The 25,062-nt window shown below is 45.0% G+C and overlaps 2 protein-coding genes and 1 pseudogene across 10 annotated transcripts in view; 1 reads left to right on the top strand and 2 right to left on the bottom strand.

Moving 5' to 3' along the window:
• The window catches only part of LOC101701509 (adiponectin receptor protein 1 pseudogene), a 39,079-nt pseudogene extending 23,290 nt beyond the window's left edge, over nucleotides 1-15,789 (top strand). The window contains exon 2 of the transcript XR_015451344.1: nucleotides 5,525-15,789. The product of XR_015451344.1 is annotated as an adiponectin receptor protein 1 pseudogene (transcript). The remainder of the gene's footprint in view (nucleotides 1-5,524) is intronic.
• On the bottom strand, nucleotides 14,460-17,785 carry Rps13 (ribosomal protein S13). Its single transcript, XM_004851493.4, has 6 exons — nucleotides 17,649-17,785; nucleotides 17,456-17,504; nucleotides 17,198-17,276; nucleotides 15,840-16,009; nucleotides 15,338-15,438; nucleotides 14,460-14,537 (listed from the first exon to the last, which is right to left on the bottom strand). Exons 1-6 carry the CDS (start codon nucleotides 17,669-17,671, stop codon nucleotides 14,504-14,506), a joined length of 456 nt encoding a protein of 151 aa, XP_004851550.1. The 5' UTR covers nucleotides 17,672-17,785; the 3' UTR covers nucleotides 14,460-14,503.
• A 3,040-nt stretch (nucleotides 17,786-20,825) lies between these two features.
• Nucleotides 20,826-25,062, bottom strand: part of Pik3c2a (phosphatidylinositol-4-phosphate 3-kinase catalytic subunit type 2 alpha) — a 112,372-nt gene continuing 108,135 nt past the window's right edge. For all 8 annotated transcript variants that reach the window (XM_087211242.1, XM_004851494.4, XM_087211239.1 and 5 more), the window contains one exon: nucleotides 20,826-24,477. In XM_087211242.1, coding sequence (XP_087067368.1) covers nucleotides 24,295-24,477 — 183 coding nt within the window. In that variant the 3' untranslated portion in view covers nucleotides 20,826-24,294. The remainder of the gene's footprint in view (nucleotides 24,478-25,062) is intronic.

Here is a 25,062-nt window from a genome sequence, read left to right as displayed (position 1 = left end):
AGTAGCCAGCAAGAGCTACCTGGCAGCTCCCAGTGTCCCTGGAGGAAGCTGGGGTCCCTCTCCCGGGGATTCTACCCTGGGGAACAAACATCAGACAAACTGCAGCTGCACTTCCACAAGCGTGCATGGCTTCTCTTCTGTGTGAGGCCGGACAGAGTGCTGCTTCCACCTATGGTCCTTCCACAGGTGGAGAAGGGGACTGTGAGCCACGGACACGGGAACAAGCACTGCCCTGCCTCCAGCTGCCACAGGGCTGTAGCAACACAACCTCCCTCCTCAGCAACAAATCATCCCAAACCCCAAAACATAGTGACTGAAAACAATCATTTGTTAGGCTCAGGGATCCTGTAGGTCAAGAGTTCAGACAGGGCCCTGGATGTGAGGGTGCACACCTGTAATCCCAGCACTGGGAGGCAGAGGCAGGAGGATTGCCAGCCTGGGATGCATAATGAGTTCAAGGCCAGCGTGAACTACAAAGGGAGACCCTGCCTCAAAAAACCAGCCTCCCCGGTTCCCTAGGATGAGACTCCACACCCAACCCCTGGGCTCCTGAAGCATACTCACCTCTCTCCTCAGCACTGGTGATATTTGCTTGGTGATTCTTTAACCTCTCTCCTCCAAAACCCTGTAGGCTCCATGAGGGCAGGGACAACATCTGCCTTTGCTCACTGTTGTCACCCAAAGTCTCAGATACAGAGCACCTGACACAGGTTTAGCAACTCTCTGTGGGTGGATGGGTGAGAGAGGAGAGGGGCCAGGGCCATTGGCAGTGCCCAGGGACTTGCTGGAGGGAGAAGTGGGCAGCATGAGGGAGTCCAGAGGAGGCCTCAGTACACTTGCTTTTCCAGCTGCAGGCAGAGCAGGCCAGAGGACAGTCGGTCAGGACTGGAGACGCCTGGCCTCCCTGCCCTGGGCCTCTTCAGAGGTGTCTTAGTCACTTTCTCATTGCTGAGACCAAATACCTGACACCTAAAGTTAAAGGAGGAAAGATTTATTGCAGTTCACAATTTGTAGAAGTTTCAGTTCAGTCAGCTGGCTCTAGGTAGGATGGCATGGCAGAGGGGCATCACAAAGGAGAAACAGTTCATGGCAGGCAGAAGGCAGCAAAGTAGTGAAGTAGCAAACAAGCGGCAGCCCTCTTTTTGTCCCTTATATTCTATCTGGGGTACCTGCCCTTAGGGTAGGTAGCATTCATACCCAGGGTGGGCCTTCCCATTATCTACACCCAGAGCTACTGCAAACCAATCAGTGGACTGATTTAGTAATCACACACACTTAATCCCAGCATCACATACTTCAGATCCAAGCACCTCCGAAAATCCCCACCTATGACCCGATGAGGCTTTGAGGGACATCTAGACACAAGCCATAACAGAAGGTATTCGTGACTTGAGCAGTTTCACATATGTCCAGAACTTAGCTGGGCACAGGTAGTGAGGGTTTGGGGCCTGCCAGGTACCAGCTCCTCCCTTTCCACATGAGGCTCAGCCAGGCAGGAGGACACAGGGTGCAGACACTTGACTCCGCTATCCACAGGCTGCCAGTCCTGGCTCCTTTCCCTGGGGCTGGCTCTGAGTCTCCTCACATGTGTGTCCAGCTGACTGCAACCCAACAACCCCTCCTGCCATGAGCTCCTGGCCTCTCCACATCACACCCAGGCTGACTGCATCTTCCCTTCCCAGCTCTACCCACTCTTCATTCTGATTCCAAAGGTTCCAGGAGTGTCCTGAATGCAGCTCTTCCACAGGACTGAGGGTATTGTGCCCCAGGCTGCCCTGGAAAAATGCAAAGAAATAAGTCCTTCTGTGTCACAATTCACAGGGGTTTGCCCCATGTGGCTTCATTTGGAACTTATGATGTTGACCAAGGGACTTTCATCCATCTCACAGCAGGAAACAGGCAAAGAGAAATTGGGTAATTTCCACGGTACAGGTTTGGATAAGGCTCAGTTGAGATGCACACAGGTGAGAGGGTCTGTGCTGCAACATTTCCTGAATCAGAGGTGGGGAGCGCTTCTGGGGGGGTGGGGGGTGGGGCTTGCAGAGATGATGATACTTCAGTTAGCGCAGAGCTTTACAGTTTATGGTAAGTCATGCCCTTCAACTCTGTATGAAACTGAATACGTTTATTACTGTAGGTTCTCAAGTAATGTGGCAAAGCATCTAGGAAGTGCACCTCTCCAGGGACAGGACTCCAGGCACTGGGCCAGTTGGCCGGAGAGGTGCAGGGGAGGGGAGGTGCTCCAAGGACCCCAAAGAGTACCTAATCTGTCTTTTTCCATCACCATAGTTAATATAGTTTACTTTTCCTTATTTTGTTATTTTTTGTTTTGTTTTGTTTGAGACAGGGTCTCCTGCCTCAGCCTCCCAAGTACTGGGATAATAGGCATGCTCCAAGACCAGAGCCCCAGTCTTTCTTTTTTGTTTGTTTGGTACCGGGGATCGAACTCAGGACCTTGCACTTGTGAGGCAGGCGGCGTGTTTGTTGAGACAGTCTCACTGTGTAGTTAGGCTGGCCTTGGCCTTCAACTTGCTATGTAGCCCAGGCTGGCTTCAAACTCCCAGCAATCCTCCTGCCTTAGCCTCCTGAAGGCTAGGATTACAGGCATGTGCCATCATACCCAGCTCAAATATTGTTTTGCGGGGAGGCAAAATCCACGTAGGTAGGGTGTGAGGGCCAGTGTTGACAGGGCCTATGGAGAGCCCCAGAGCAGTAGAAAGTACTCTTCCCCTGTCCAGAAAAGCAGACACCAGCAGTCACCCAGGGTCAGGCAGAACCACCTCACACCTCCAGCCCCAGAACAGTCTCTCCGCCCCCACTTCCCCCTCTAGGCACAGCATGCAAGTTCCTGGCATCCCCAAGTGGGCACCACAAAGGCACCCCAGGGCCCCACTCTCCAGCTTTTGAAGGAGCAGGACCAGGTCCAAGTCTTCTTAGCAGCATCCAGCATGGTACCTTGTGCACAGCAGGGACTCAGTGTGGGTGCTGAGTGAACTGACAAGGAACCCAGACCCTCACTGCTGTGACTGGAGTGTGTCTGCTGTTATATTCTGGACCTCCTAGAGACTAAATGAGTTACACTGGGCATACAGAAAGACAGAGACACTACAGCAAACCCTTCTGTCTGCCTCCCTGCTTGTGACATGAAACAGCACAGACACAGCAAGCACCCCCTGGGAGCCGGACAGCTTCACTAGCCATAGCAACAGGTAACAGTGTGAGTAAGCCACGTGACTGTGAGTGAGGCCAGGATGTTAGACACTGCTCTGGTGCAGAGCAGAAGGGCAGCCCTTATCTCTTAACTGCAGAAACTTCCCATTTTTACTTATTGGTAACCAAATGAGATCCAATTTAAAAGAACACTGGGGGCAGCGGGTATAACTCAGCACTACAGCATGTGCTTAGCATCCAAAGGTCCTGGGCTCAATCCCCAGCATAAAAACAAAGATAACAACTACTAGGATTAGAAAATTTCATTTCTCTAGTGGATGTATCTTCATACATCAGGAATTCACTACAAATTTAATAACTTTTAAGTTGATTTGTCTAGAGAAACATAGGCTCTTATTTGCACTTTTTTAAAACTGAGAAAAAGGATCATAAACATTAAAGTTATAGTAACTGATCATTGGATGGCTTCATCTCCTTTGAGTCTCAAAGTTTATTACTCCGCTCCCCCCCCGGGAGGAGTACTGAACCCAGGGTCTTCACACTGGGTTATATCCCCAACCCTTTATTTTTTGTTTTGAGACAAAGTCTCGTGCTAAGACACCACTCTCCTGCCTCTGCCTCCCAAGTGCTAGGATTCAGGCTGAGACATCACAGCCAGCTAATCATTTCTAGCTTCAATTTCCTCATCTTTAAAATGGGGGGTACTTGTTTTAAAAATTAATGAATTTAAGCCAAGTTCCCTTACAAAAAAATGTGGCATCAGCTTTTTTAGGAAGTTACAAGAATCAAAAATTATTAACCGTGAAGAGTACTTTTCAAATTCTAAGAAGCTGCCAGGTACCTAGTTGCTTGAGACGTCAGTATCACCAATTACAACAGTGATGTGCGCCACCTGCTGTCCTATCGAGTAACTGCATCTCAATACAGCTGACCAAAAGGAGGCCCCTCAGAGAAAAGAGACAGTGTAGAAGCAGGAACAGCTTCAGATCGTCCTTAATGTATGTCACAGATGATGAGATACCATGTTGATGAACCAACAGGTTAAAAAAAAATTACACTGCAGCTGGGCCTGGTTGTTATGCAACTGTAATCCCAGCACTTGGGAGGCTAAGGCCGGAGGATCACCCTTAAGTTCCAGGCCAGCCTGGACTACATAGTGAGACTGTCTCAAAAAACATAAAAAACAACAACAAAAAACCCCCCGCCAGCTCAGTGTTCACAATTCAATAGTAAAGAACAAAATGCAGTATTTATGTTTACAAAGTTTGAAGGTACAGCACTACTGTACTAGGAGACCAATGTGGCTGGAGCAGATGGGCACAACCTCCCAACTGAGGGGACTTTTTAAAAAAAAAATAGGGTCTGCTATGTAGTTCAGGCTGGCCTCAAACTCACTCTGTAGCACAGGCTGGCCTCCAGGCAGTCCTCCTGCCTCAGCCTTCCCAGTGCTGGGATTACAGGCGTGCTCCACCACGCCCAGCAACCGAGGAGTCTTATTAACTACAGGTGCAGAACAGCAGCTCCTGTGCCTGAGTTGGGATCAAGCCGAGCCCTGCAACCGGTACCAATCTTCTGACACAAGGACGTGCCGAGCCTGGCACCTGACATCAATCTTCTAGCACAAGATCACCTGGATCCACTATCAAAGAAGACAAAAGGGGGCTGGGGATTTCGAAAGGTCCCGAGTTCAGTCCCCAGTACCAAAAGAAAAAAAAAAGACAAAAGGACAGCAGCAAATGACACTGGGGCCACTGACCTCTTGTGCTTGCAGTAGTCCATTCTGCTTGCAGGTGGTATCCTCTTTTTCTTTAAAGCACTCGTTTCTCCCTCGGCACTCCTGCTTTTCGTTTTGTTTTTTTTTTTTCTTATTTCTGCCCTAAAATGGTAATCTTTCACATCCAGCAATTGTTCTGATCAATCAGGGATCAGGACAAATAACCTGGAAAACACTGCTGGTCCCTGTCCTATCTGGTAACACCACTTCCTAGCTGTAAGTATGATGGACCTGTAAGTACAATAGATAAAAAGATAAAAACCTCTCTTCAAAGAGAAAATATTTATGTACATATGTCAGTTAAAATACCCAACCCAGAATGCTATAAGAACAGCAACGTGGCCAGGGATTTAGCTCAGTGGTTCCAGCACCTGCCTAGCAAGCAAAAGGTCCCGAGTTCAATCCCTCATACCAAAAAAAAAAAAAGGACAGCAATGTAAACATCTCTAATATCCTGAAATTACTTAAAATATAGTAATAATTCTATGGCCAATGTGTTCAAAACAAACCAATAAAATTTACACTATATATTAAATCCATCCTGTGACACTCCTATGACCCTAATGTTTTTTTTTTCAGAGTAATTCCCTCAATTGGACCCTCTACAGTCACCTTCTAATGGTCTCAAGACTATGGAAACCAAATACATTTTTAAACAATTTCTACCTCAGGAGATCTGAAGAATGTAAAATGTAGAAAGTGACCAGAAAAACTAGTTCATTGTCTGTCCATGGACTCCCTAGCTGCAGGGAGTACGATGTGGTGATTCTATTTGGCTCCTTCTAGAAAAGTCTAGACTCTTCTACATCATGGAACAACAGGCAAACCACGCATCTCCCTTGGGTCTGGAGCTCTTCAGGCCAGTATCCTCATTGCTTCAGCCTGGAACCAAGGCATGATCTTGGGCTGCACCTAGAGCTCCAGATGGGAAGCTTGGATCTCCTCACACTCCTCCCAGGTCACCTGAAGGCCCCAGAACAGGTGGCAGATGAGCTGGTAGTATAGCTTGTGGAGGCTTCTGGGCCAAGTTCTTCCCATAGGAACTTGTCTTTTAGGATCCTCCATGTCCTCCATGTCTTTGGCCAGGTGGAAAGCCATGAAGTAGATCCTCTGGGACTGCCAGAAGGGATCAGCCTGGCCCAAGCAGGTGACAGCCATGGCCAGGGGTACTTGTCAGGTGCCCTCAGGTTCCCATCCCAGGCCAGGAACCTTCGCAGCAGGATCCTCTAGCAGCCTCGTGAAAGCTGAACGGTGAGCATGCATCATGAGGACAGGCACCTGTGCTTCAGCCTTATCTTGAGCCTGCACAGCTCCTCCAAAACCAAGCTAGGCCATTCTCAGGGCCCAGCTGCCTCCAAGGCTCCTGCCACTCCTCATGGGACCCTGACAAATAACTCTTCTCTTCAGGCCAGGGGACTGAGGTGGGAGGTGAGGTGCTACCACAGGCTTGAGGAAAGAAACCCAGGTCCAGTGTGAAGCTACTGTCTTTGGATTTAAGCATTTGATCACCTAAACCCAACTCCCTCCTTCCAAAAATCCCAAACTTCTTCCACTGTTGTCCTCTTCCAAGCCACTGTTCCAGCTTTAATCACTGCCCCCAATTCTCCTTGCCCTTGTCCCTTCCCCTGTGCCTGCAGGGGGACCTCTGCTTGAGGCACCTCTTCCCCCATCCATTCTTGGATCTCATCCTTTAACCCCCTCCTTGTGCTGCAGGTTTTCCATCCATTTGCCATCTTTGTCCCCATCTCCTGTCCTTCCCCTCATCCTTAGCTTTCCAAATCCCTCCTTCTTCATTCTGCAGCCCTTCCTCATTACAGGTTACCTTCTCAGACCTCTTCTGTCTCCAGCCCCTCACCTGATGACCAGATTTCACCATTCAGCTCCTCCAGGCTGTATCCTGGGGAGACAGGCAAGGGACTCTGGTCCTCAAGCTGGGAGGATGACTGACAAGGGCTCATGAGTTCTCCCAGATGCCTTCTTCCCTTTCACAAACACACACTCTGATCTGTCCACACCCTGTTTCTGGAATCCAGGTGAACTCAAGCCACCATCTTTCTTCCACACAGGACACAAGTCAGGAGTGGAGAACAGCTCTGAGAAGCAGTTTCCCACTAGGCTGCCAACCCCTCATGGAGTTTGAACCTGCTAGTCAGGTTCAGAAGTCTCTGAGGTTACTCTGACCTAGTAACCACTTTGAAGGAAAACACAGGCAGCAGCCAAACAGGACATCTGGAATCTGTGGGATCTCCTGCCATTGACCCAAACTGTGTCCATCACCCTGAAGCACCTCAGGGCCTCTAGGTCCCTCTCTTTCCCCTCAGGCAGATGCCATGTTGGGCCCACTGTCAGCTCCAAACATGTGATCCTCCTACCCTCCTCACAGCTTTCTCTCCTCACAACTTAAGACTGGTGGAAGAGGGAGCAAAATGGCCAAGATATTTAGGGAGATCAGAAACGCTAGGACCTCATGAGCAGGACCTAGGTATAAACAGAGGATCCCAGAGGCATTGACTTGTTGGCTGACACATTTCAATCAAAGCATTCAGTTTGGTAAAGTCATTCTGCCCAGTGTTCACTGGCCCTCTCTATGTGCTCAGGCACCTGTAATTCGGACACACACTCTGCCCCCTCAGGAGCTTTAAGAGTCTTGAGGACCTCAAATCATAGACACCTGGAAAATGGTCACATACTTCCTAGAAGAACAGAACATTCAAGGAAAACAGATGCGCTCTGAGCAGTGTTGAGTTGAAGTTGGCTTTCAAAGACAACTATGAAATTTTCAGAAATTCTGCAATAGAGTTAAACACAGGCATTATGAAAACTTAACTTATAGCAACCCCAGACCAATACAATACTCACAACTCACACTGAAGTCTGACCCATGGTCTCAAGGTCATTTGTGCCTGTTTTCTTGTGCAAGGGAAGCACTGTACACACTGTACCCTGTGTGCCACTGTGAGCCTCTCCCACTCCATGTGACAATCAGCTACCTGCAGAAGTAGGGAAATGCTACAAACTGAGAGTTGCTATTGTTTTCTCCCAATCAGCTATAAAACACTTACCCACATACCACTGGCTCTGAGAAATGACGAACATGAAGGTAATCCGGGTGCAGTGGCACACATATTTAATCCCAATATTTAGGGAGGCTGAGGTGGGAGAATCACAAATTCAAGACCAGTCTGGGTAACTCAAGACCTATCTTAAAAACTGCCAGGTGTGGTAGCACAAGTCCGTAATCCTACGCTGAGGGAGAATCTCTGCAAGTTCAAGGCCTGAGCTACGTAGTATATGTCTCAAAAAACCAAAAGGAAAAAAATTTTTGTAATTAAGATTGGAAGATAAAATTGAAACTTCGCTGAGAAAGATGAGATGTACAGTTGGTGGTAAAGGAAGCAGCCAGTCATGGTGGCACATGCCTGTAATCCCCCCACCCAGGAAGCTGAGGCAGGAGGATTGCCATGAGTTCGGGCCAGCCTGAATTACATAGCGAGACCCTGTCTCAAAAAATCAAAAACAAGGGCCAGGGATTTAACTCAGTGGTTCTGGCGCCTGCCTTGAAAGCGCAAGGTCCCAAGTTCGATCCCCCGTACCAAAAAAAAAAAACCAAACCAAACAAACAAACAAAAATCAAAAACAAAATTACAGAATCAGAAGTCTATTATGCAAATGAGTTCCACAGTGAACACAGAAAATAGTGGGGAATTTACTAAAGGATAACTCAAGAAAATTTCCCAGAACTGCAGACAACTTTGAGGCTGAAATATCTCACCAAGCACCTGGGAAGACACAAAAAATAAACAAAGAAAGGAATTAACTGGATGTGATGGCATCACCTATAGTCCCAGCATTTGAGAGTCTGAGGCAGGAGGACTGCAAGTTTGAAGCCAACCTGGGTAATTTAGCAAGTTCCAGGCCAGCCTGGACTACATAGCAAGACCCGTCCTAAACAAACAAAACAAACAAAAACCAAAACACACGAGGTTTTGCAAATGTCAGAACATCAAACAAGATGATCCTAAAAACATAAAATTTAAAAAAAAAAGGTAACCAGGTTACAAAGGAGTTGGTTCCAATGACTGACTTAGCAACAGCACATTTTTGTTTTTAAAGCTAGTTAGGCAGTGATGTATGCCTTTAATCTCAGCTATTTGGGAGGCTGAGGCAGGATAGCAAATTTTTTCAGAATTTTTATTGGTATACATTTGCAGCACATGATTACATTCCTCATGGGGAATTGGTACATGTACACAACACATCTTAATCCTTTTTTACTGTCCTTCCCCTCTCCCCTCTCGGGATTGCAAGTCTGAGGCCAATTTGGGTCATTTGGTAAGAGCTAGTCTCAAAAGAGGATGCTAGAAATGTAGCTTGGCACTGCTTCAGTTCAATTCCCCTTACTGCAAAAATAAAACCTTAAAGCTAGAAACAGTAAGCAGTACTAAAATTTTTAAGGGAAATTATTTACAACCTAGAATCTATTCCCAAATTTTTAATCGAGTTGGAAAAAGTCATTTCCCAAGATTTCAAGTTTTCTTTCATCCTTTAAATGCTTTCATTTAACATTCATTGAGCACTTCCTGTGTGCCAGATACTTCTCAAAATATGGACATAATAGGGAACAAGGTCCCTGCTGTTATGGGGTTTGCTTACAGTCTGAAAAGGAACACAATGAATAAAAAACACGTCTAGTGGTAAAAGTGTTCTGAAGGGGCCGGGGATTTAGCTCAGTGGTTCCACCGCCTGCCTCGAAAGTGCAAGGTCCTGAGTTCGATCCTAAGTACCAAAAAATAAAAAAGTGCTCTGAAGTCAAGCAGCAGCTCTCGGGGCTGGAGGCTAGTGGGAGGGGCTTTCTCAGTAGGTGGCTGGAAGGTCAGTTTCTGGTGAGGTCAAATTTGAACAGTGACCTAACAGAAGGTACAAGCCAACCAGGAAAAGGCCTGGGCAAGGACAGGGGCCATGGAAAGAGGATTTGTGTAAAGGCTGAAGTAACTGGGAAGGCTAACAAGAGAGCTGGAGAGCCCTTTGTTGGTGTTTTGAGACAGGGTCTCACTACGAAGTTCAGGCTGGACTCCAACTCACTAAATAGCCCAGGCTGGCTTCAAATTAGCAGCAATCCTCCGGTCTCAGCCTCCCGAGTGCTAGGATTACTGGTGTATACCACCATGCCTGGCACGGGAACCCCTGGTACTGGGTACTTCCCATGTGTCCTGCAGTGCCTCTGCACCTTTTGGTATCGACTTGCTCTGCTACCTGGGAAGCCGAGGATTATGGACCACACCAACAAGCTCCTTGGCTTTTGGGTTATGAGAGTTGGCCAGTGGGGGCCACAGCCTCTGTAAGGTGTCCCTGCCAGCTTCAGACACATAACTTCCCATGCTCTTCTGGTCCAAGAAAGGGTGGAAATGCCTCATGCCTCCTCTGGCTAGCAGTTAGGGAATCTTTCACACAGCATGCTGTTTCTCCTTGGTAAACACTTCAGATCTCCTGAGTGTGCCTGCCACACATGGGTATCCTGCCCAGATGCTGAGACTCCTTGGTATGGCAAAACTAAGGGTTTGTGATCACATGTGCAGAGCTGGCTGAGACTATGGGACACAATGTGACTTACGTTGTAGAGACCGTGCTGGTGCTGGTGATGAAAAGAGGGCTGGGTCCAAGAACGGAAGGAAACCACCACAGTAGTAAAGGCCAAGAAAGTGACCCAGATTCAGGCAGTTGTAACGTGCTAAGTGGTTAAATTTGGGGTTTACTATAAAGGTGGAGTCAAGAGGAATTGGTAACCAAATGGAGATGAGGTGTAAGAGAAAACAAGGCAAGTAAGACCCAGGTTTTCTGCCTAAGGCTAAATTAAATTGCCATTTACTGAGAGAGATGTCTGGGTTTGAATAACACAGGTTCAGATCATGAAATTCAAGAGTAGAGTTTGGAATAAAGTTCAGGTGTTTATCAGAGATCCGACTGGAGATGTGGGACGGGCAAATGTACATGTAAGACGCGCAGCTCAGGGAGGGCTGTGTGCACTAGAGGTGTGAATCTGGGTCATCAAAGATCACAAGGACTGCAGCTAAAGCCACAGGCTCCATGAAGTTCCCTACACAGAGTGCAGAGGTTGGCTGAGCCCCTTAGGTAACGAGGAAGATGTGAAGAATGGGGAAACCTGACACCAGGGGCAGAAAGAATCCCTGCATTGATGGTGAAACATGTCAGAACTCAGGCCTCAAAAAACAGTAAGCTGTCTAAATGAGAACTAGAAGATGGAAGGTCACCAAGAAAAAAAGGTACAACTGCTCACTTTGGAACATACTGAGATAAAAACTATGGCTCAAAGTTTGAGGATGAATTAGAAATACAGAACACTAAAGAGACCGAAGGCCCGGAGGCCCCGCAGAGGTGACGAGCTGCTGAGGTGACTCTGGCGGTCGCGTGCCCCTTCCGGCCCGGGGAGGCCGCTCAGTGTTGGGACCACTGGGCCGCAGGTGCCACCAGCACCACGGGATGTAGTGCGGGGAACCGCGGCCCCCAGCACAGCCTGCCCGCCTGGCCTATCTTCCATCACAGGGAGATCTCTGCCCCTTGGGGCTGAGAGACCCCAACCTTCCCCAAAGCTGAAGCTGCAAGGTATTGAGGTACCAGGCAGATGTCTTCCCACAAAGGATGGGAGGCAGCACAGGGCACTGGGACTCCTGCCAGTAACAGGGAAACTGACAGTGGAACTGGCTGAACTGGGACCTCTGCTAGAAGGAAAGGCAAGCGGGTAATCGCCAACCCAACCGAAGTTGATGAGCAAACATGCCCAGTGCCCCAGGAAGAGGAGGAGGAGGTGCAGGTGCTAACACTCCCTTTGCAGGCCCACCGTGCCACGAAGAAGATGGAGGAGTTCGTGTATAAGGTCTGGGAGGGGCACTGGAGGGTCATCCTGTAAGATGTGCTCCCTGACTGGCTGAAGGTCAATGACTACCTGTCACATGGCCACCAGCCCTTCTGGGCTTGCTTCAAAAGCATCTTCCACATCCATACAGAAATTGGCAACATCTGGACCCATCTACTTGGTTTTGTGCTTTCTCTTTTTGGGAATCCTGACCATGCTCCGACCAAATATGTACTTCACGGCCCCTCTACACGAGGTGGTTTTCAGGATGTTCTTTTTGGGTACAGTGCTCTGCCTCAGCTTCTCCTGGCTCTTTCACACCGTCTATTGTCATTCAGTCTCACGGACTTTTTCCAAACTGGACTATTCAGGGATTGCTCTACTGATGGGGAGCTTTGTCCCCTGGCTCTATTATTCCTTGTACTGCTCCCCACAGCCTCGGCTCATCTACCTCTCCATTGTCTGTGTCCTGGGCACTTCTGCCATCACTGTAGCACAGTGGGACCGGTTTGCCACTCCTAAGCACCGGCAGACGAGAGCAGGCGTGTTCCTGGGACTTGGTTTGAGTGGTGTTGTGCCCATTATGCACTTTACAATCACTGAGGGCTTTGGCAAGGCCACCACAGTGGGCCAGATGGGCTGGTTCTTCCTCATGGCTGTGATGTACATCACTGGTGCTGGCCTTTGTGCTGCTCATATTCCTGAGCGCTTCTTTCCCGGAAAATATGACATATGGTTCCAGTCTCATCAGATTTTCCATGTCCTGGTGGTTGCAGCAGCCTTTGTCCACTTCTATGGGGTCTCCAACCTGCAGGAATTCCATTATGGCCTACAGGGCGGCTGTACTGATGACTCCCTGGCTGAGCCTTCCCACTCGCATGGTGGAGGAGCAACTTCCCAAGTGCTTTTAAAGACAACTTCTTTGCTGAAGTGAGAGGAAGACTCTGAGTTGTCTGTTTCTAGAAGAAACCTCTTAAGAGAATTCAGTACCAATCAAGCGTCAGGTCACTGACAGCCACTGGGCAATACTTTGCATTTCCATTCCCCAGCTGGGGAGGGTGCAGAGGGCCAACCTAGTCACACCCCTACCCCACGGTCACCCTCCTTGGCAAAGCAGCTACTTACTGGTCCCTCCAGAGACAGTACTTCAAAGCTCAAGTTGAGATTTTATCCCCCCCTCCAACCATTTTGGGAAAAATTATGGACTGGAACACCAGAAATTTTCTGAAAGAAAAATGTCCCTCCTTCGCCCCCCTCCTTACTCTGTAACCAGGCTTATAACAAGCCATCCGTTTTTGTAGCACACTTTTCAAAACCAATTATAATCTTTCTAGGGCCTAGATCTGCTTTACACAGCAGGAAGAATAAAGCCACCAACTTTTACATAGCCCGGCTAATCATGCAAGTGTGTCCAGGCTTCAGATAACTTGAGTTTTAATTGTTTTTTCCCTTGGCAGACTAATGTAAAATTAAAATGGGAAAAGATATTTAGTATTTAATACTAAGCTTTAAAAAGAAACCTATCATTGCTATGTATCTTGATGCAAAGACTGATAATAATAAAGCACAGAAGACAAAAGAAAATCAGACCGAAGACATAATTACTGATTTTATGTAAGGTGTTTACAGAAATTAGAAGATGACATCAACATCGTGTATGTAAGTTACAGCAACATCAACACAGAATTCACATTTACCATAAAATACTACATTATGAAGATGCCAGGGAAATAAACATATATGAGAAAACAAAACCAAGATATCAGAGAAGTGGGCATGGTGGTGCACACCTGTAATCCTAGCACTTAGGAGGCGGAGGCAGGAGGATCTCAAGTTCAGAGTCCCACCTGGGGAACTGAGACCTTGTCTCAAGAATATCCAAAAACAAACAAACCAAAAAAATGGGCTGCAGCTCAAACTGAGTCCCATTGTGAAGACCTGGAGTTCAACTTCCTAATACCACACACACACAAACGAAACTCATTTCATACCCAACTAGGGCACACGATGCTGGGCAGGTAAACACCAAACATCAAGTGTCCTGGAGAAGCCAGCAAATGAGCTGGGGAGCTATACCCAGAGCCAGTACCACCTAGGCTGGTCTCTTGAAAACAAGGGCTCTCCCACAGCGTGATTTTAAATAATTTTGTTGCTTAGGGTGAAGATGAAGGACTACTTCTGCTGGGCATGGTGGCACACACCTGTAATCACAGCTACTCGGGAGGTAGGACAACAGTGCCTGACTCTAGTCTCAAAACATAAAAGGAGGGGCTGGGGATTTAGTTCAGTGGTTCTACTGCCTGCCTTGAAACCACGAGGTCCTGAGTTTGATCCCTGGTACCCCCCCAAAAAAACTATAAAAGAGGCTGGGAACAAAGCCTGGTGGTATAGCGCCCCAGGGTTCAGTCCCTAATACTGGAGAAAAAGTATTTCTTTAAGTCTCATAAGCAAGATCCAAGGTTTCTCCACATCAAAGATTCTTCCACTGACACTGACTTCTGATGCTACACTATGGTGATCGCCCGCCATCTCAGTTATTTAACATCAAATGCATCAAACATAAGTACTTAAAATATCAACATATGAATTACTAGTAGATACTAGTTATGGTTTTTCTTTAGGAGAAATAAATACAAAACATACTTTTAGTTAAATCATGACTTTATTGCTTGAGTACACAGACAAATTTATGCCACCAGGGCAGAGGCTGTGGATGATTCACTGAAAAAGAAAACAAGAGAAGAGTAAACTGGGATTAACACTGCTCCTGAGACTCCGTTCAAAGAATTTCCCTGCTAATGGAGTATTTCCACATAGCTAAAATGAACCCAACCATATGAAATGCACCAAACCAAGTTCCAGAATCAGCTCAGCGCTCAACCATACAGACATCCAAGGAAGAACTGGCCTACATGAGAAAAACCTTTCTGGTGGAAACCGAATGTTTGGATATCAATCATCACAGCGAGCAGGTCATGCAAAAATTAAAAGTATACTAACACCGGGCTGGGGATTTAGCTCAGTGGTTTTGTCACCTGCTGCGCAAGCGCAAGGACCCAAGTTTGATTCCCGGTACCAAAAAAAAAAAAGACGTATACTAACACCTGGGGGGGCAGAGGTGGGAAATGTTACCCCTATCTATATACATGTCAAAAGGTTTATTCACGGTCCAAACTGGAGGCCTGCAAATGATGGTCCTCTGCTTGTCTTAAAGTCCCAACTGAATACAGCCATGTACATTTAATTACGTACTGCCCGTACCACAGCAAAGGCACAGATGAGCTATAAGAGCAGTTAATGAGGGCTGGGGATTTAGCTCAGTGGCACCGTGCCTGCCTCGAAAGCGCAAGGTCCTGGGTTCAATCCCAGGTACGAAAGACAAAAAAACGAAAAACCCAAAACTAATGATATGGCCCATGAAGGCTAAAATATTTATTATTAGGCCTTTTACTATATTCACTACTCTAAGTATTTACTAACTGGCCGACTCAGGTTCTAGTGACAAACAGTTAGATACTTACTATTTCCAATTGGGGGGGAGGACCCTCTTGGTCTTATAATATCGAGCCAATCGGTGAATCCGGCTCTCAATCAGGATCAGACGGAACTTGGCATCCTTATCCTAAAAAATAAATTTGATACAATTTAAGAAAACTAAAAAACATTAAGCATTAACAAGAGAATGTATAGCTACCATACAATTTTCTAAGTCACCATTACTCTTGCAATAAAGTAACTGCCTAGGATTCACACGGCTACATTTTTATTTCAAAGAAACTGTAGTGCTGACTCGTTTGTGTCCTGAGTCATCTTAGATAATTCAAATCAGATGCAGTAATTTTTACCAAAATAAAGATAGTTCAACCAGGGCCGGGGATTTAGCTCAGTGGTTCTCCCCCCTGCCTCGAAAGTGTAAGGACCAGAGTTCGATCCCGCGTACCAAAAAAAAATTAAAAAAAAAAAAAAAAAAAAAGATAGTTCAACCAATTCTACTTAGTACTAGGCTTTTATTTACCCTCTTACCTTTCTGTTCCTCTCAAGATGCTTTCGAACAGCAACTGCTTTCTTAATTAAATGGTAGAGATCCTCAGGGAGATCAGGAGCAAGTCCTTTAGATTTAAGAATTCTCAAGATTTTATTACCCGTCACAAAACGTACTTGTGCAACACCGTGGGAGTCTCTCAGGATCACACCTGAAAAAGGGAATCGTGTATCGGGACATGTCATGTCAAGGCTCAGAAGGTCACTTTCCAAGTTTCTTCTTCATAAGATGGGAGTTACTTTTTGTTCTGAACAGGGTAGGGTTTCACTAAGTTGTCAAGGCTGGCCTTGAATTTGAGATTCTCCTGCCTTAGCATTCTAAGCAGCTGGAATTAGAGGCTCGTGCCACTGTCCCCAGCCTGGGGTCTACTTTTACAAATTACAGAAACTAACAGGAGAAAGCATGCAAAACTCAGACATCAATGAAGTTTACTAGCTCTTGGTGGAAACTCTGAATGTCCATCATAGTGAGTTTGCTAGAAAATAGCTGTCCAAGTAATCAGTGGTTTCTGCATGCTTGTTTTATAATCAAAACCAACATTTACTGAGAATATACAAGGCATTCTTCTAAAAACGTTACATGCATATATTATTGCCTTTAGACGCCAAATTACTTCCGATTACCTGGTAATCTACTAGATATTATCTTTATGTTGGTACCGGGGATCGAACTCGGGTCCTTGCACTTGCGAGCCAGGCCGCGGAACCACTAAGCTAAATCGCCGGCCCTACTACATATTATCTTTCTGTGCAATACCTCCACCTATATAATCTCTAAGAGAGCAGATATTTTCCCTTAAGAAAAAAAAAAAGACCAGTTACTCTCTGGGCCCAGAACCATGTTCAATACATCGGAGGCAAACATTTGCCACTTGCAGAAAGTCACAAACAGCTGAGATTCAAACTACAGGTAACAGTGGAGAAGTATTCAAGCTCTCTTATACAATCTTTTGTTTTGTCTTTGGTACCGGGGATCGAACTTGGGTCCTTCCACTTGCAAGGCAGGCGGCAGAACCACTGAGCTAAATCCCCGGCTAGCTCTCTTATACAAACGGTCAATTCCAATTCCTCCACTCAGCAAGGTGTGATGTGAGAAGATTTAGCCGCACCCTGCCTCAGTTTCCGCAACTGTAAAATACATAAAAACTAATAATTATTTTAAACGATTGTTGTCAGAATTGAAAGTTCAACAAATAAAGGTCAGGTTTCAGTCCTCAACAAGAAAGCCAAAAGGCCTACAAATGATTTTCAAGGCGTGTGCGAGGCACCTTTATCTCAGAATCTTTTAATAAGTCCCATGCGGGCCGACAGCAAAAGCTACATTAAACAGGAACGCTCACCGATTTGTGAGGGAGTGAGGCCCTTCTTGGCCAGTTTGTAAATCTGCTCCTTCACGTCGTCAGACGTCAGCTTCAGCCACTGTTGAGAGGGCAGAAATGGCCTCAGAATAAGACTAAGGATGGTGCCTAAACTCGGGGGCCCACCACCCGCAAAGCGGCGCACCTCGAGCACACCGGAAGCCCGACCCAGCGCCGCTTCTCCCGAGATAAATGCCACCCTCCTTCCCAGGTTCGCCCCAGCCCCGGCGCGCTACTTACGGTGGGGACACTGCGGCGATACGGCAGAGCCGACTGGGACAGGCCTTTCCTGAAGACAGAAGCAGACGGAGTGAGGCGCGGCCCGTGCCGCAGCAGCACGGAACATCATCCCCTCCACCCGCAACCCATATTCCCTCCTTCTCCCCCACCCCACGCCCCAGCCCGGCAATCCTGCTGGGCACCCCTAACTCACCCGGGAGCATGCATGCGACCCATGATGGCGCCAATCTGGAAGCAAAAAGACAGCTAGGGTGGAAACGGCACAGGAAACTATCCCTCACACCGGAAGTGACCTCACACGTCTCAGCGTCCTCGCATGTGGGAGGCGGGGCCACGTCGCACCGCCTCGGTGACTACATTCCCGGAAATGCACTTCGGTGCGGTTGCGTGCCCTTCGCGGACCGGACGTATGGTCGGACCTGCTTGGGCCTCGGTCTGGCTTGCGGCCAGAGCGGGAAACTGGGGGAAACGCAGCTTCCAGTCAAAGTTCCCATCTTGGGGCCTCCTCTAGGACTAGGTGCCACCAGTGCCAAAGTCACAGGGTCCGAATCCTGGACCGGAGGTAGGGAATGGCTTAGCTAGAGCTGTAGGGATCAGAGTTCATTCCTTCACTGCTTTCCCTCAGTCTGCCCCTGTCCGTAATTCACGGGCACAGTGCTGTGGCCTGAGTGTAGCGAAGGAAGTAATGTAGTGGCTGCTACCCAGCCAGCCCTCAGATCCTAAGTGTGAGGGGGAGATCCTGGCCGTAAAGGACGGACCCCGCAGGGCTCTTTCCCGCACGCGGACGGTTAGAGCCTTGCGGACTTCCGTGACCATGTGAACTTACGTGACCATGTGAACGAGCGGAGGAGAGAGGAAAGTTTAGGAAGAGTGCAAGGCCAGGAGGATGCGGGAGAGAATGAGGCTTTTGAACTTCCCGGGAAAGAGGACCCGCCACTGAGGACACCAGTGTTGTTACACAGTGCGCTCAAAGAATAGGCAGATGAAGCCACTTGTTCAAAACAACAAAAAGCAGTCCTGGGAAGCTGGAAGCTCGGTGAAATCAAAGTTAAAGTAACAAGTTTAAAATAAAAAAACTCTAGGTATTAAAACGTTCAGTCTTGCAACTTAACACTATTTGAGTAATTTTCTCCCAAATATAGGGAACTTCAAATTGGATAATCCCTTTTCCCAGCTCTAGTCCGATATATCATTAACGAAATTTGCATTTTTAGCCCAGACGTGGGATAGGTATCTCAAACTTGGCTCCAGGTTCCATTCCTGCCTCCATCTACTTCTTCACACTCCAATTCGTTTTAAGGCACTGGTCCATTTGTCCAAAATACAAACAGTCTGTTTTTCCTCTCATTTCTGTAAGACAGTCATGTCAGCATCTCATCTGAGTTGTCTTTAAACCCCCCCGCCCCGCCTTTTTTCTTTTTGGAGACAGGGTTTATTTTGCCCCATCCCATTCTCAAACTTTTGGACTCAAAATAGTCCTCTTGCCTCAGCCTCCTGCCCTGGAGCAGTTTTTGATTCACCGTACCTGGAAGTGTTTATATATTAGTATCAATGATAAAATACAATGTAGGTGTGTGAATGTACACTCATAAGTATCAATATGATGTAGGTATGTGTTGAATTTTAATTAAATCGTGTTTACCTTCTATTAAGCCATGCTGTTACCTTTACATATGGCCTAACTGGGGCGGGGGGGGGGTTATTTTTGAGACAGGGCCTTGCTATGTAGCCCAGGCTGGCCCCGAACTTGCAGTGATCCTCCTGCCTCAGCCTCCCAAATACTGGGACTACAGGTGTGCATCACCAAGCCTGGCTATGGCATCATTTTTTTTTTTTTTTTTCTTTTTGGTACTGGGGATCAAACTCGGATCCTCGCGCTTGCACAGCAGGCGGCAAAACCACTGAGCTAAATCCCCGGCCCTATGGCATCTTTTTTGACAACTTTTATAAATGGAAAACTTCTGATGTTTTAAAGACAAGGAAGGGGGGCAGAACTGCACTACACAGAGAATACTGTTAACACATTCGTTAAAGGCAGCAGCTCAATGATCAAATATTTTAAAAAACTGTATAAAGGTAAATTTCAATACTACAAAATTCACTATTTTAACCATTTAAAAATATACAATGACATTTTACAATAACAATCTTGTGTGCAACCACCACTCCAAAAAAGAAAGCTTGTACTCGCTGGTCTCCCCTCCCCACCACTAACTTGATTTCTCCTTCTATGGGTTACCTTTTTTTTTCTTGGCAATACTGGGGATTGAATCCAGGGTCTTGAGCATGCTAGGCAAGTGGACTGTCTTGTTAAACTGTCCCAGCTGGGCTCAAACTTGCCATCCTTCTGCCTCAGCCTTCTACAATGCTGAAATTACAAGTGTGCAACACCAGCCCTTTTTATTTTGAGACAGCGTCTTGCTATATTTCCCAGGGCTCGCCTCTAATTTGTAGGATTATAGGAATCAGGCACTACATCTGCCTGAATGTTTCATATAAATTAATATAATGCAATATCTGACTTAAAAAAATTTTGTTTTCAGTACCAAGGATCAAACTCAGGACCGTGCGCTTGCCAGGCAGGCGGCAGAACCACTGAGCTAAATCCCCAGCCCTCTATGCATCTTTGTTTTTTTTGGTACCGGGGATCGAACTCAGGTCATTGTGCTTGTGAGGTAGGTGGCGGAACCACTGAGCTAAATCCCGGCCCTCTACGCATATTCTTTATATATATGTTAGCTCTAAGCTACTAACTGAAGTTGTGTGAGGTATTTCTTCATAGAGTTATAATGTTTTCTAACTTTTTAAAAAAGGTAAAAGTGAAATAAAGATCTTTTATTCTTATAGAAACAGTGTTTCAGAAGAACTGGTTCTAATTGCTCTTTGAGGTCTCAGGGCCCCTTTACATGTTGTCCTAAGATCAGAGAACCACAATCACATGGTCCTCTAGGATGAAGGCATAGTATTGGAAGAATTCACATTTCTCAGTCCGGCAGATATGTCTACAACATGGCTGTTGCTAACCATTGTATTTACACTCGGGAAACTGAGGCAGGAGGACTGCTGTGAGTTTGAGACCAGCTTGTTCTACAAAGTGAGTTCAAAGCTAGGCTGAATGAGACCCTGGGACCTCAATGAGATTCATGAGATCCTGTCTCAAAAAAAAAAAAAAAGAAAAATAGTGACAAAGTGGTGGCAGTCCAGATCTTCCAAGACTCAGAAGTAACTCTCGGTTTGGACAATTTTAGAGTACCTGGCAGTCCAGTTCTAAAATTCAGGATTATTACACTTATACACTCCTGGGTGAGATGCAAACAACAGCAACAGTGAGCTCATATCAAAGTTGAAACCAAAATATTACAACAAGAGGTGACAGGATAGTTCCTTTATTCCAGAAATACAATCGTAGTACAGTTATGAAGTCACATTCAATCCACTGAAATGTATTCAAAGTATTAATAAAAATATTATACATCTTTAATCACTATCCTAATTAAAGTATTTGGTTCTTATAGGTGTGTCTAGTTATATCCATTCATATTTGTACTGTTAATGAAACAGTATGTGAGTAAATCTATACATTATCATAGTGAGGCTTCAATCCTTTCTTATCAAAAGTTTATCAAAAGTGAATGGTTTTTTTTTGGTACTGGGGATCAAACTCGGGTCCTTGCACTTTCGAGGCAGGCGGCGGAACCACTGAGTTAAATTTCCCACCCCTGAATGTTTTTTTTAAATGCCACAATACTTGAATCCTAAAAAAATAGTTCAAACAATTTAAGGCAAGATTTTGAAACTTTCATAAGACTTTGAATGAAGAAAGGAGCACTTTGTCAAAGACCGTGCCTGTCCTGACACCTAGGTGCCTCTGAGTGCAGGAACAGAGAGGCACAGTTCTTGTCCCACCTTGGCTCCCAAAGGGGCAAGCACATGGCTCCGGGGACAGCCAGCATCTGCTGGTCCCAAACAGGAGCAAGTCCCTTATGGGTCAGGACTTGCGTGTAGAATTATTTTTAATTAATAAAGGTAGGTATAAAATATTGTGATTACACATCAAAATCAGTGTCTTTGTCAGACTTGTTTTTTCAGATTTACTTTAAGGTAAGCTATAAAAAATATTTAAAAATTCAACTGATTTAGAATTGACTGATCGTAGTAGTGCAAAGAGGCTCCCCACTTCTTTTTGTCTTTTGGTATGGACTGAAGATTAGCATTTCACAAATAAATAACATATTAAAATATTTGTTTTAATGACCAAGAAAGGCACAAAAGGAGTTAAATTGAAAAAACATTATCATTTGTTCTGAACTCTTAACTATACAGTATTAAATATACACCTTTAGCTACAAACCTAGACTTCTTGTAATTGAAAAGTGAAAGCATGTTTTCTAGCTCTATTATCTGTGTTAAAAGACACTGCTACACCAGACTGCAAAAATGCAGCCCATATTGAGTCCAATTAACAATGACTTTTAACAATACAGTATTTTTTTTTTTTAAACAACGGCTAAGTGACAACTCATGGAATGGAATCAGATCTCAACAGCTTAAGTGAAATTTTCTTTCTTTCTTTATTTTTTTTTTTGGTACTGGGGATCGGACTCAGGACCTTCCCCTTGTGAGGCAGGCAATTGCACCACTAAGCTAAATCCCCAGCCCATTAAATGAAATTTTCTAGCGCTACTTTACATTTGCAAAGCTACTTACATACTTTAAGGAAAAGTTAACTGTGGAAAAAGCAAACAGTGGTGCTTTAATCTGCATTTTAATTAACTTATTAAATAGACAACACATTTAAACATAAAAAAAGACATTCATACATCATAATTATGGGTTTTCCTACAAGTGGACCATTTAGTGTTAGGCACCAACGTTTTCAAAGTTTTTTGCGGGGGGGGTACCAGGGATCAAACGCGGGACCATGCTCTTGCGAGGCAGGTGGCAGCATCACTGAGCTAAATCCCCAGCCCTCAAGTTTGTTTCTAAAAAACCTGTTCCACTGACATATCCTCAACTCTTACATTTATGCTCTGCAGGTATCATCATTTATATTAAACATGTGCACAGTTAATAAAAATTCTGTTCTGGTCAACTGAATTGGAGACTGTTCTTTTTCATGGTACTCTTCACTGAATATATTTTCAGTTTTCTTGCAAAAAACAGATCACTACATTTCTATTATTATTTTCAAAAGTATTTGAATTTCTTTTTTTTTTTGGCACCGGAGATCAAACTTGGGACCTTGCGCTTCTAAGGCAGGCGGAACCACTGAGCTAAATCCCTGGCCCCTGAATTTCTATTCTAGCCATGAAGGTTATTTATATATACACACATACATAATATATATATTAAACAATTATGCCAGAAATTGAATAAGTAGTGAAAATGAATCTTATTCTTAACGGTTACTGTATAATAATTTCAATCCTCTCATTCTGAATCTCATTGTATTATGGAAGAAAATTTTTTCACATGAATGTACAAGAGGGTTTACAAGACAAAGTTCCATAAGCTCTATATTAATATAATTTCAATAAAAAGGTCTATATTAAAATGAGCATGGTAGCACATGCCTGTAATCCCCAGCACTCTGGGGGGGGGGGGTGAGGCAGGAGGATCCCAAGTTCAAGCCCAACCTGGGCAATTTAGCAAGTTGCTGACTCAAAAAAAAAAGAGGGCTGTGGTGGCTGGAGATGTAGCTCAGTGCAAAGGCCCTGGTTTCCATCCCCAGTTACCCCCCTCCCAAATTAGTCTGGACCCTATTAAGCCAGTGGTGGTGAATCTATGGCACATGTGCCACGTGGGCTGTTTGTATCACTGAAAGGTCTAAAAGGTTCACCATCACCACAATAGGCCCTGTCCTGGGCCTCCTGTGAAGAGTCTGCCCTACTCTCGGAGTTGTTACAGCAAGCAGGAATGGGCATAGGGGTGAACAATTTTCATTTGTTTAATGAGGGAATAAAGTATAAATATATGGAAGTGAAATTACTCAATTTCAATTCACACTCTGGAAGTAAATGTAGAAGTATAACGGAATGATAGAATTGTATGCAATGACTCGGTGAATCTCATTCAGTTACTGGGGGGAAAAACAAAACAAAACAAACCTTACACAGCTTCACGTTAAAATAAATCACATCAGAAGTGGAGAAAATAATCTTTTTGTGGGAAAAAAATTAGTAAATGAGCATAATCTTTATTCTTAGTAAGTTGAAAGTGAATGAAAACTATTTATTGTTTATCAAGTCAGAAAAAAAATCAGATATGAAGTGCCAAGGAAGCATATCAAGTTAAGTAAGGCACCATTATTTACAACTTCAGTGATTGGCACTTATTATGAAAAACGCTTTTAATAATCAATAAAAAACAGTATTTTCCCCTACTTCTATAAACTACTTAGTAGTTCTTAACATAGCTATCTACTATTTGTGCTTTGCTTTTCAACCCAGTGAATAGCAGCTGTGTTTTTTGGTAACATTCTGCATCTTTCCTTTACTTTGGTGGTTGTGAACATACACAGTGGTAAAGGTTGTAAAAAGTACATAACAGGAAAACATACACTATGTCTGAATAAGAATCCAGAATAGGTGGCCAAACTGATGTAGTACAACCTCAAAGTCTTTTTCAGGACATATATATTGTTAAACGGCTTCCCAAATTTTATAAAAGTTATGTGACTGTTGGTCCAACAGATGTACTGAAATGCAGCAAATATATTTAACTTTATAACTTCTGCTCAAGTATAAAAATACTATACAAAGTTCACAAGTGTGTTTGTGCATGCATGTGTGCATAAATTTATAACTGTTCTTGCTTCCAAAGCTCAGAAACTGACTGGTTTACAAGTACGTTGCGGCAGTAAGCTGATACCACTTAACTGTCTCTTTGCTCAAGTTGAAATCCTTCAAAGGCAGGGTTATTCCACCCAAGAAAAAGTTCTCTCGCAGAGATTCTGCGCTGAGTACGCTAAGCTGAAGTTCCCTTTGTCTTAGAGTTTCTTGGCTATATCCACTGTACACAAGCTGCAGCAAAGTAAAGAGAAAAAAAAATACAGTAAATTACAATTTATTATTTGGTTTGCTGGAATATATTCAATGCAATGAAGTGAGTATCAGTTACAGAGTGATACAATGGATAACATTGATCATGACAAGTAGTAAGGTCTCTGTCACTACTTTGGAAACACTTTTATTTTTAGGAGTCTTGGGTTGTATTATCATTCTTGTGAATGCTTGACATGCAGATGTACAAAGTAGGAGCAACCACTGGCTAAAAATTAAAAATTTGAAACGTGCTTTTTCTCAGATGGAGGTGACAGGGAAGGGAAGTAAAATTACATGGCCATTACCTTAAGATGAGCTAATAGCTAGGAAAGGGGATGCAAGGAAGCAAGTTGGTCATAATACAATTATTTTACAAATAAAGAGGGATTAAAGTTTCTTTTTGCTTCCTCTCTTGGATTTTATACACCTTGAAGTGGTGATTTCTGATTGATCATCATTCACTGCAAGCTCTCTGAGTAAAGACATAGTTCTGCAGCAGCAAATCTCGTGTGCAAATCTGTTTTAAATTGTCATCACAACACCTAAGTTTTTTTTTCCAGGTAG

The sequence above is a fragment of the Heterocephalus glaber genome, unplaced genomic scaffold (genome assembly GCF_053883595.1).
Source record: "Heterocephalus glaber isolate CG9 unplaced genomic scaffold, H.glaber_assembly_v1.0 deba00001428, whole genome shotgun sequence".
Lineage (NCBI taxonomy): Eukaryota > Metazoa > Chordata > Mammalia > Rodentia > Bathyergidae > Heterocephalus > Heterocephalus glaber.
The sequence above is the reverse complement of the archived record's forward strand: the minus strand, read 5'-3'. Positions and strand labels throughout refer to the sequence as shown.

Excerpts from the sequence above, each read along its gene's own strand:
- Rps13 (XM_004851493.4), bottom strand. The coding sequence starts at position 17,671 with ATGGGTCGCATGCATGCTCCCGG. Across the intron at positions 17,505-17,648 it reads GGTCGCATGCATGCTCCCGG|GAAAGGCCTGTCCCAGTCGG; the intron begins GTGAGTTAGGGG and ends TTCTGTCTTCAG. Across the intron at positions 16,010-17,197 it reads CCTCACTCCCTCACAAATCG|GTGTGATCCTGAGAGACTCC; the intron begins GTGAGCGTTCCT and ends TCCCTTTTTCAG.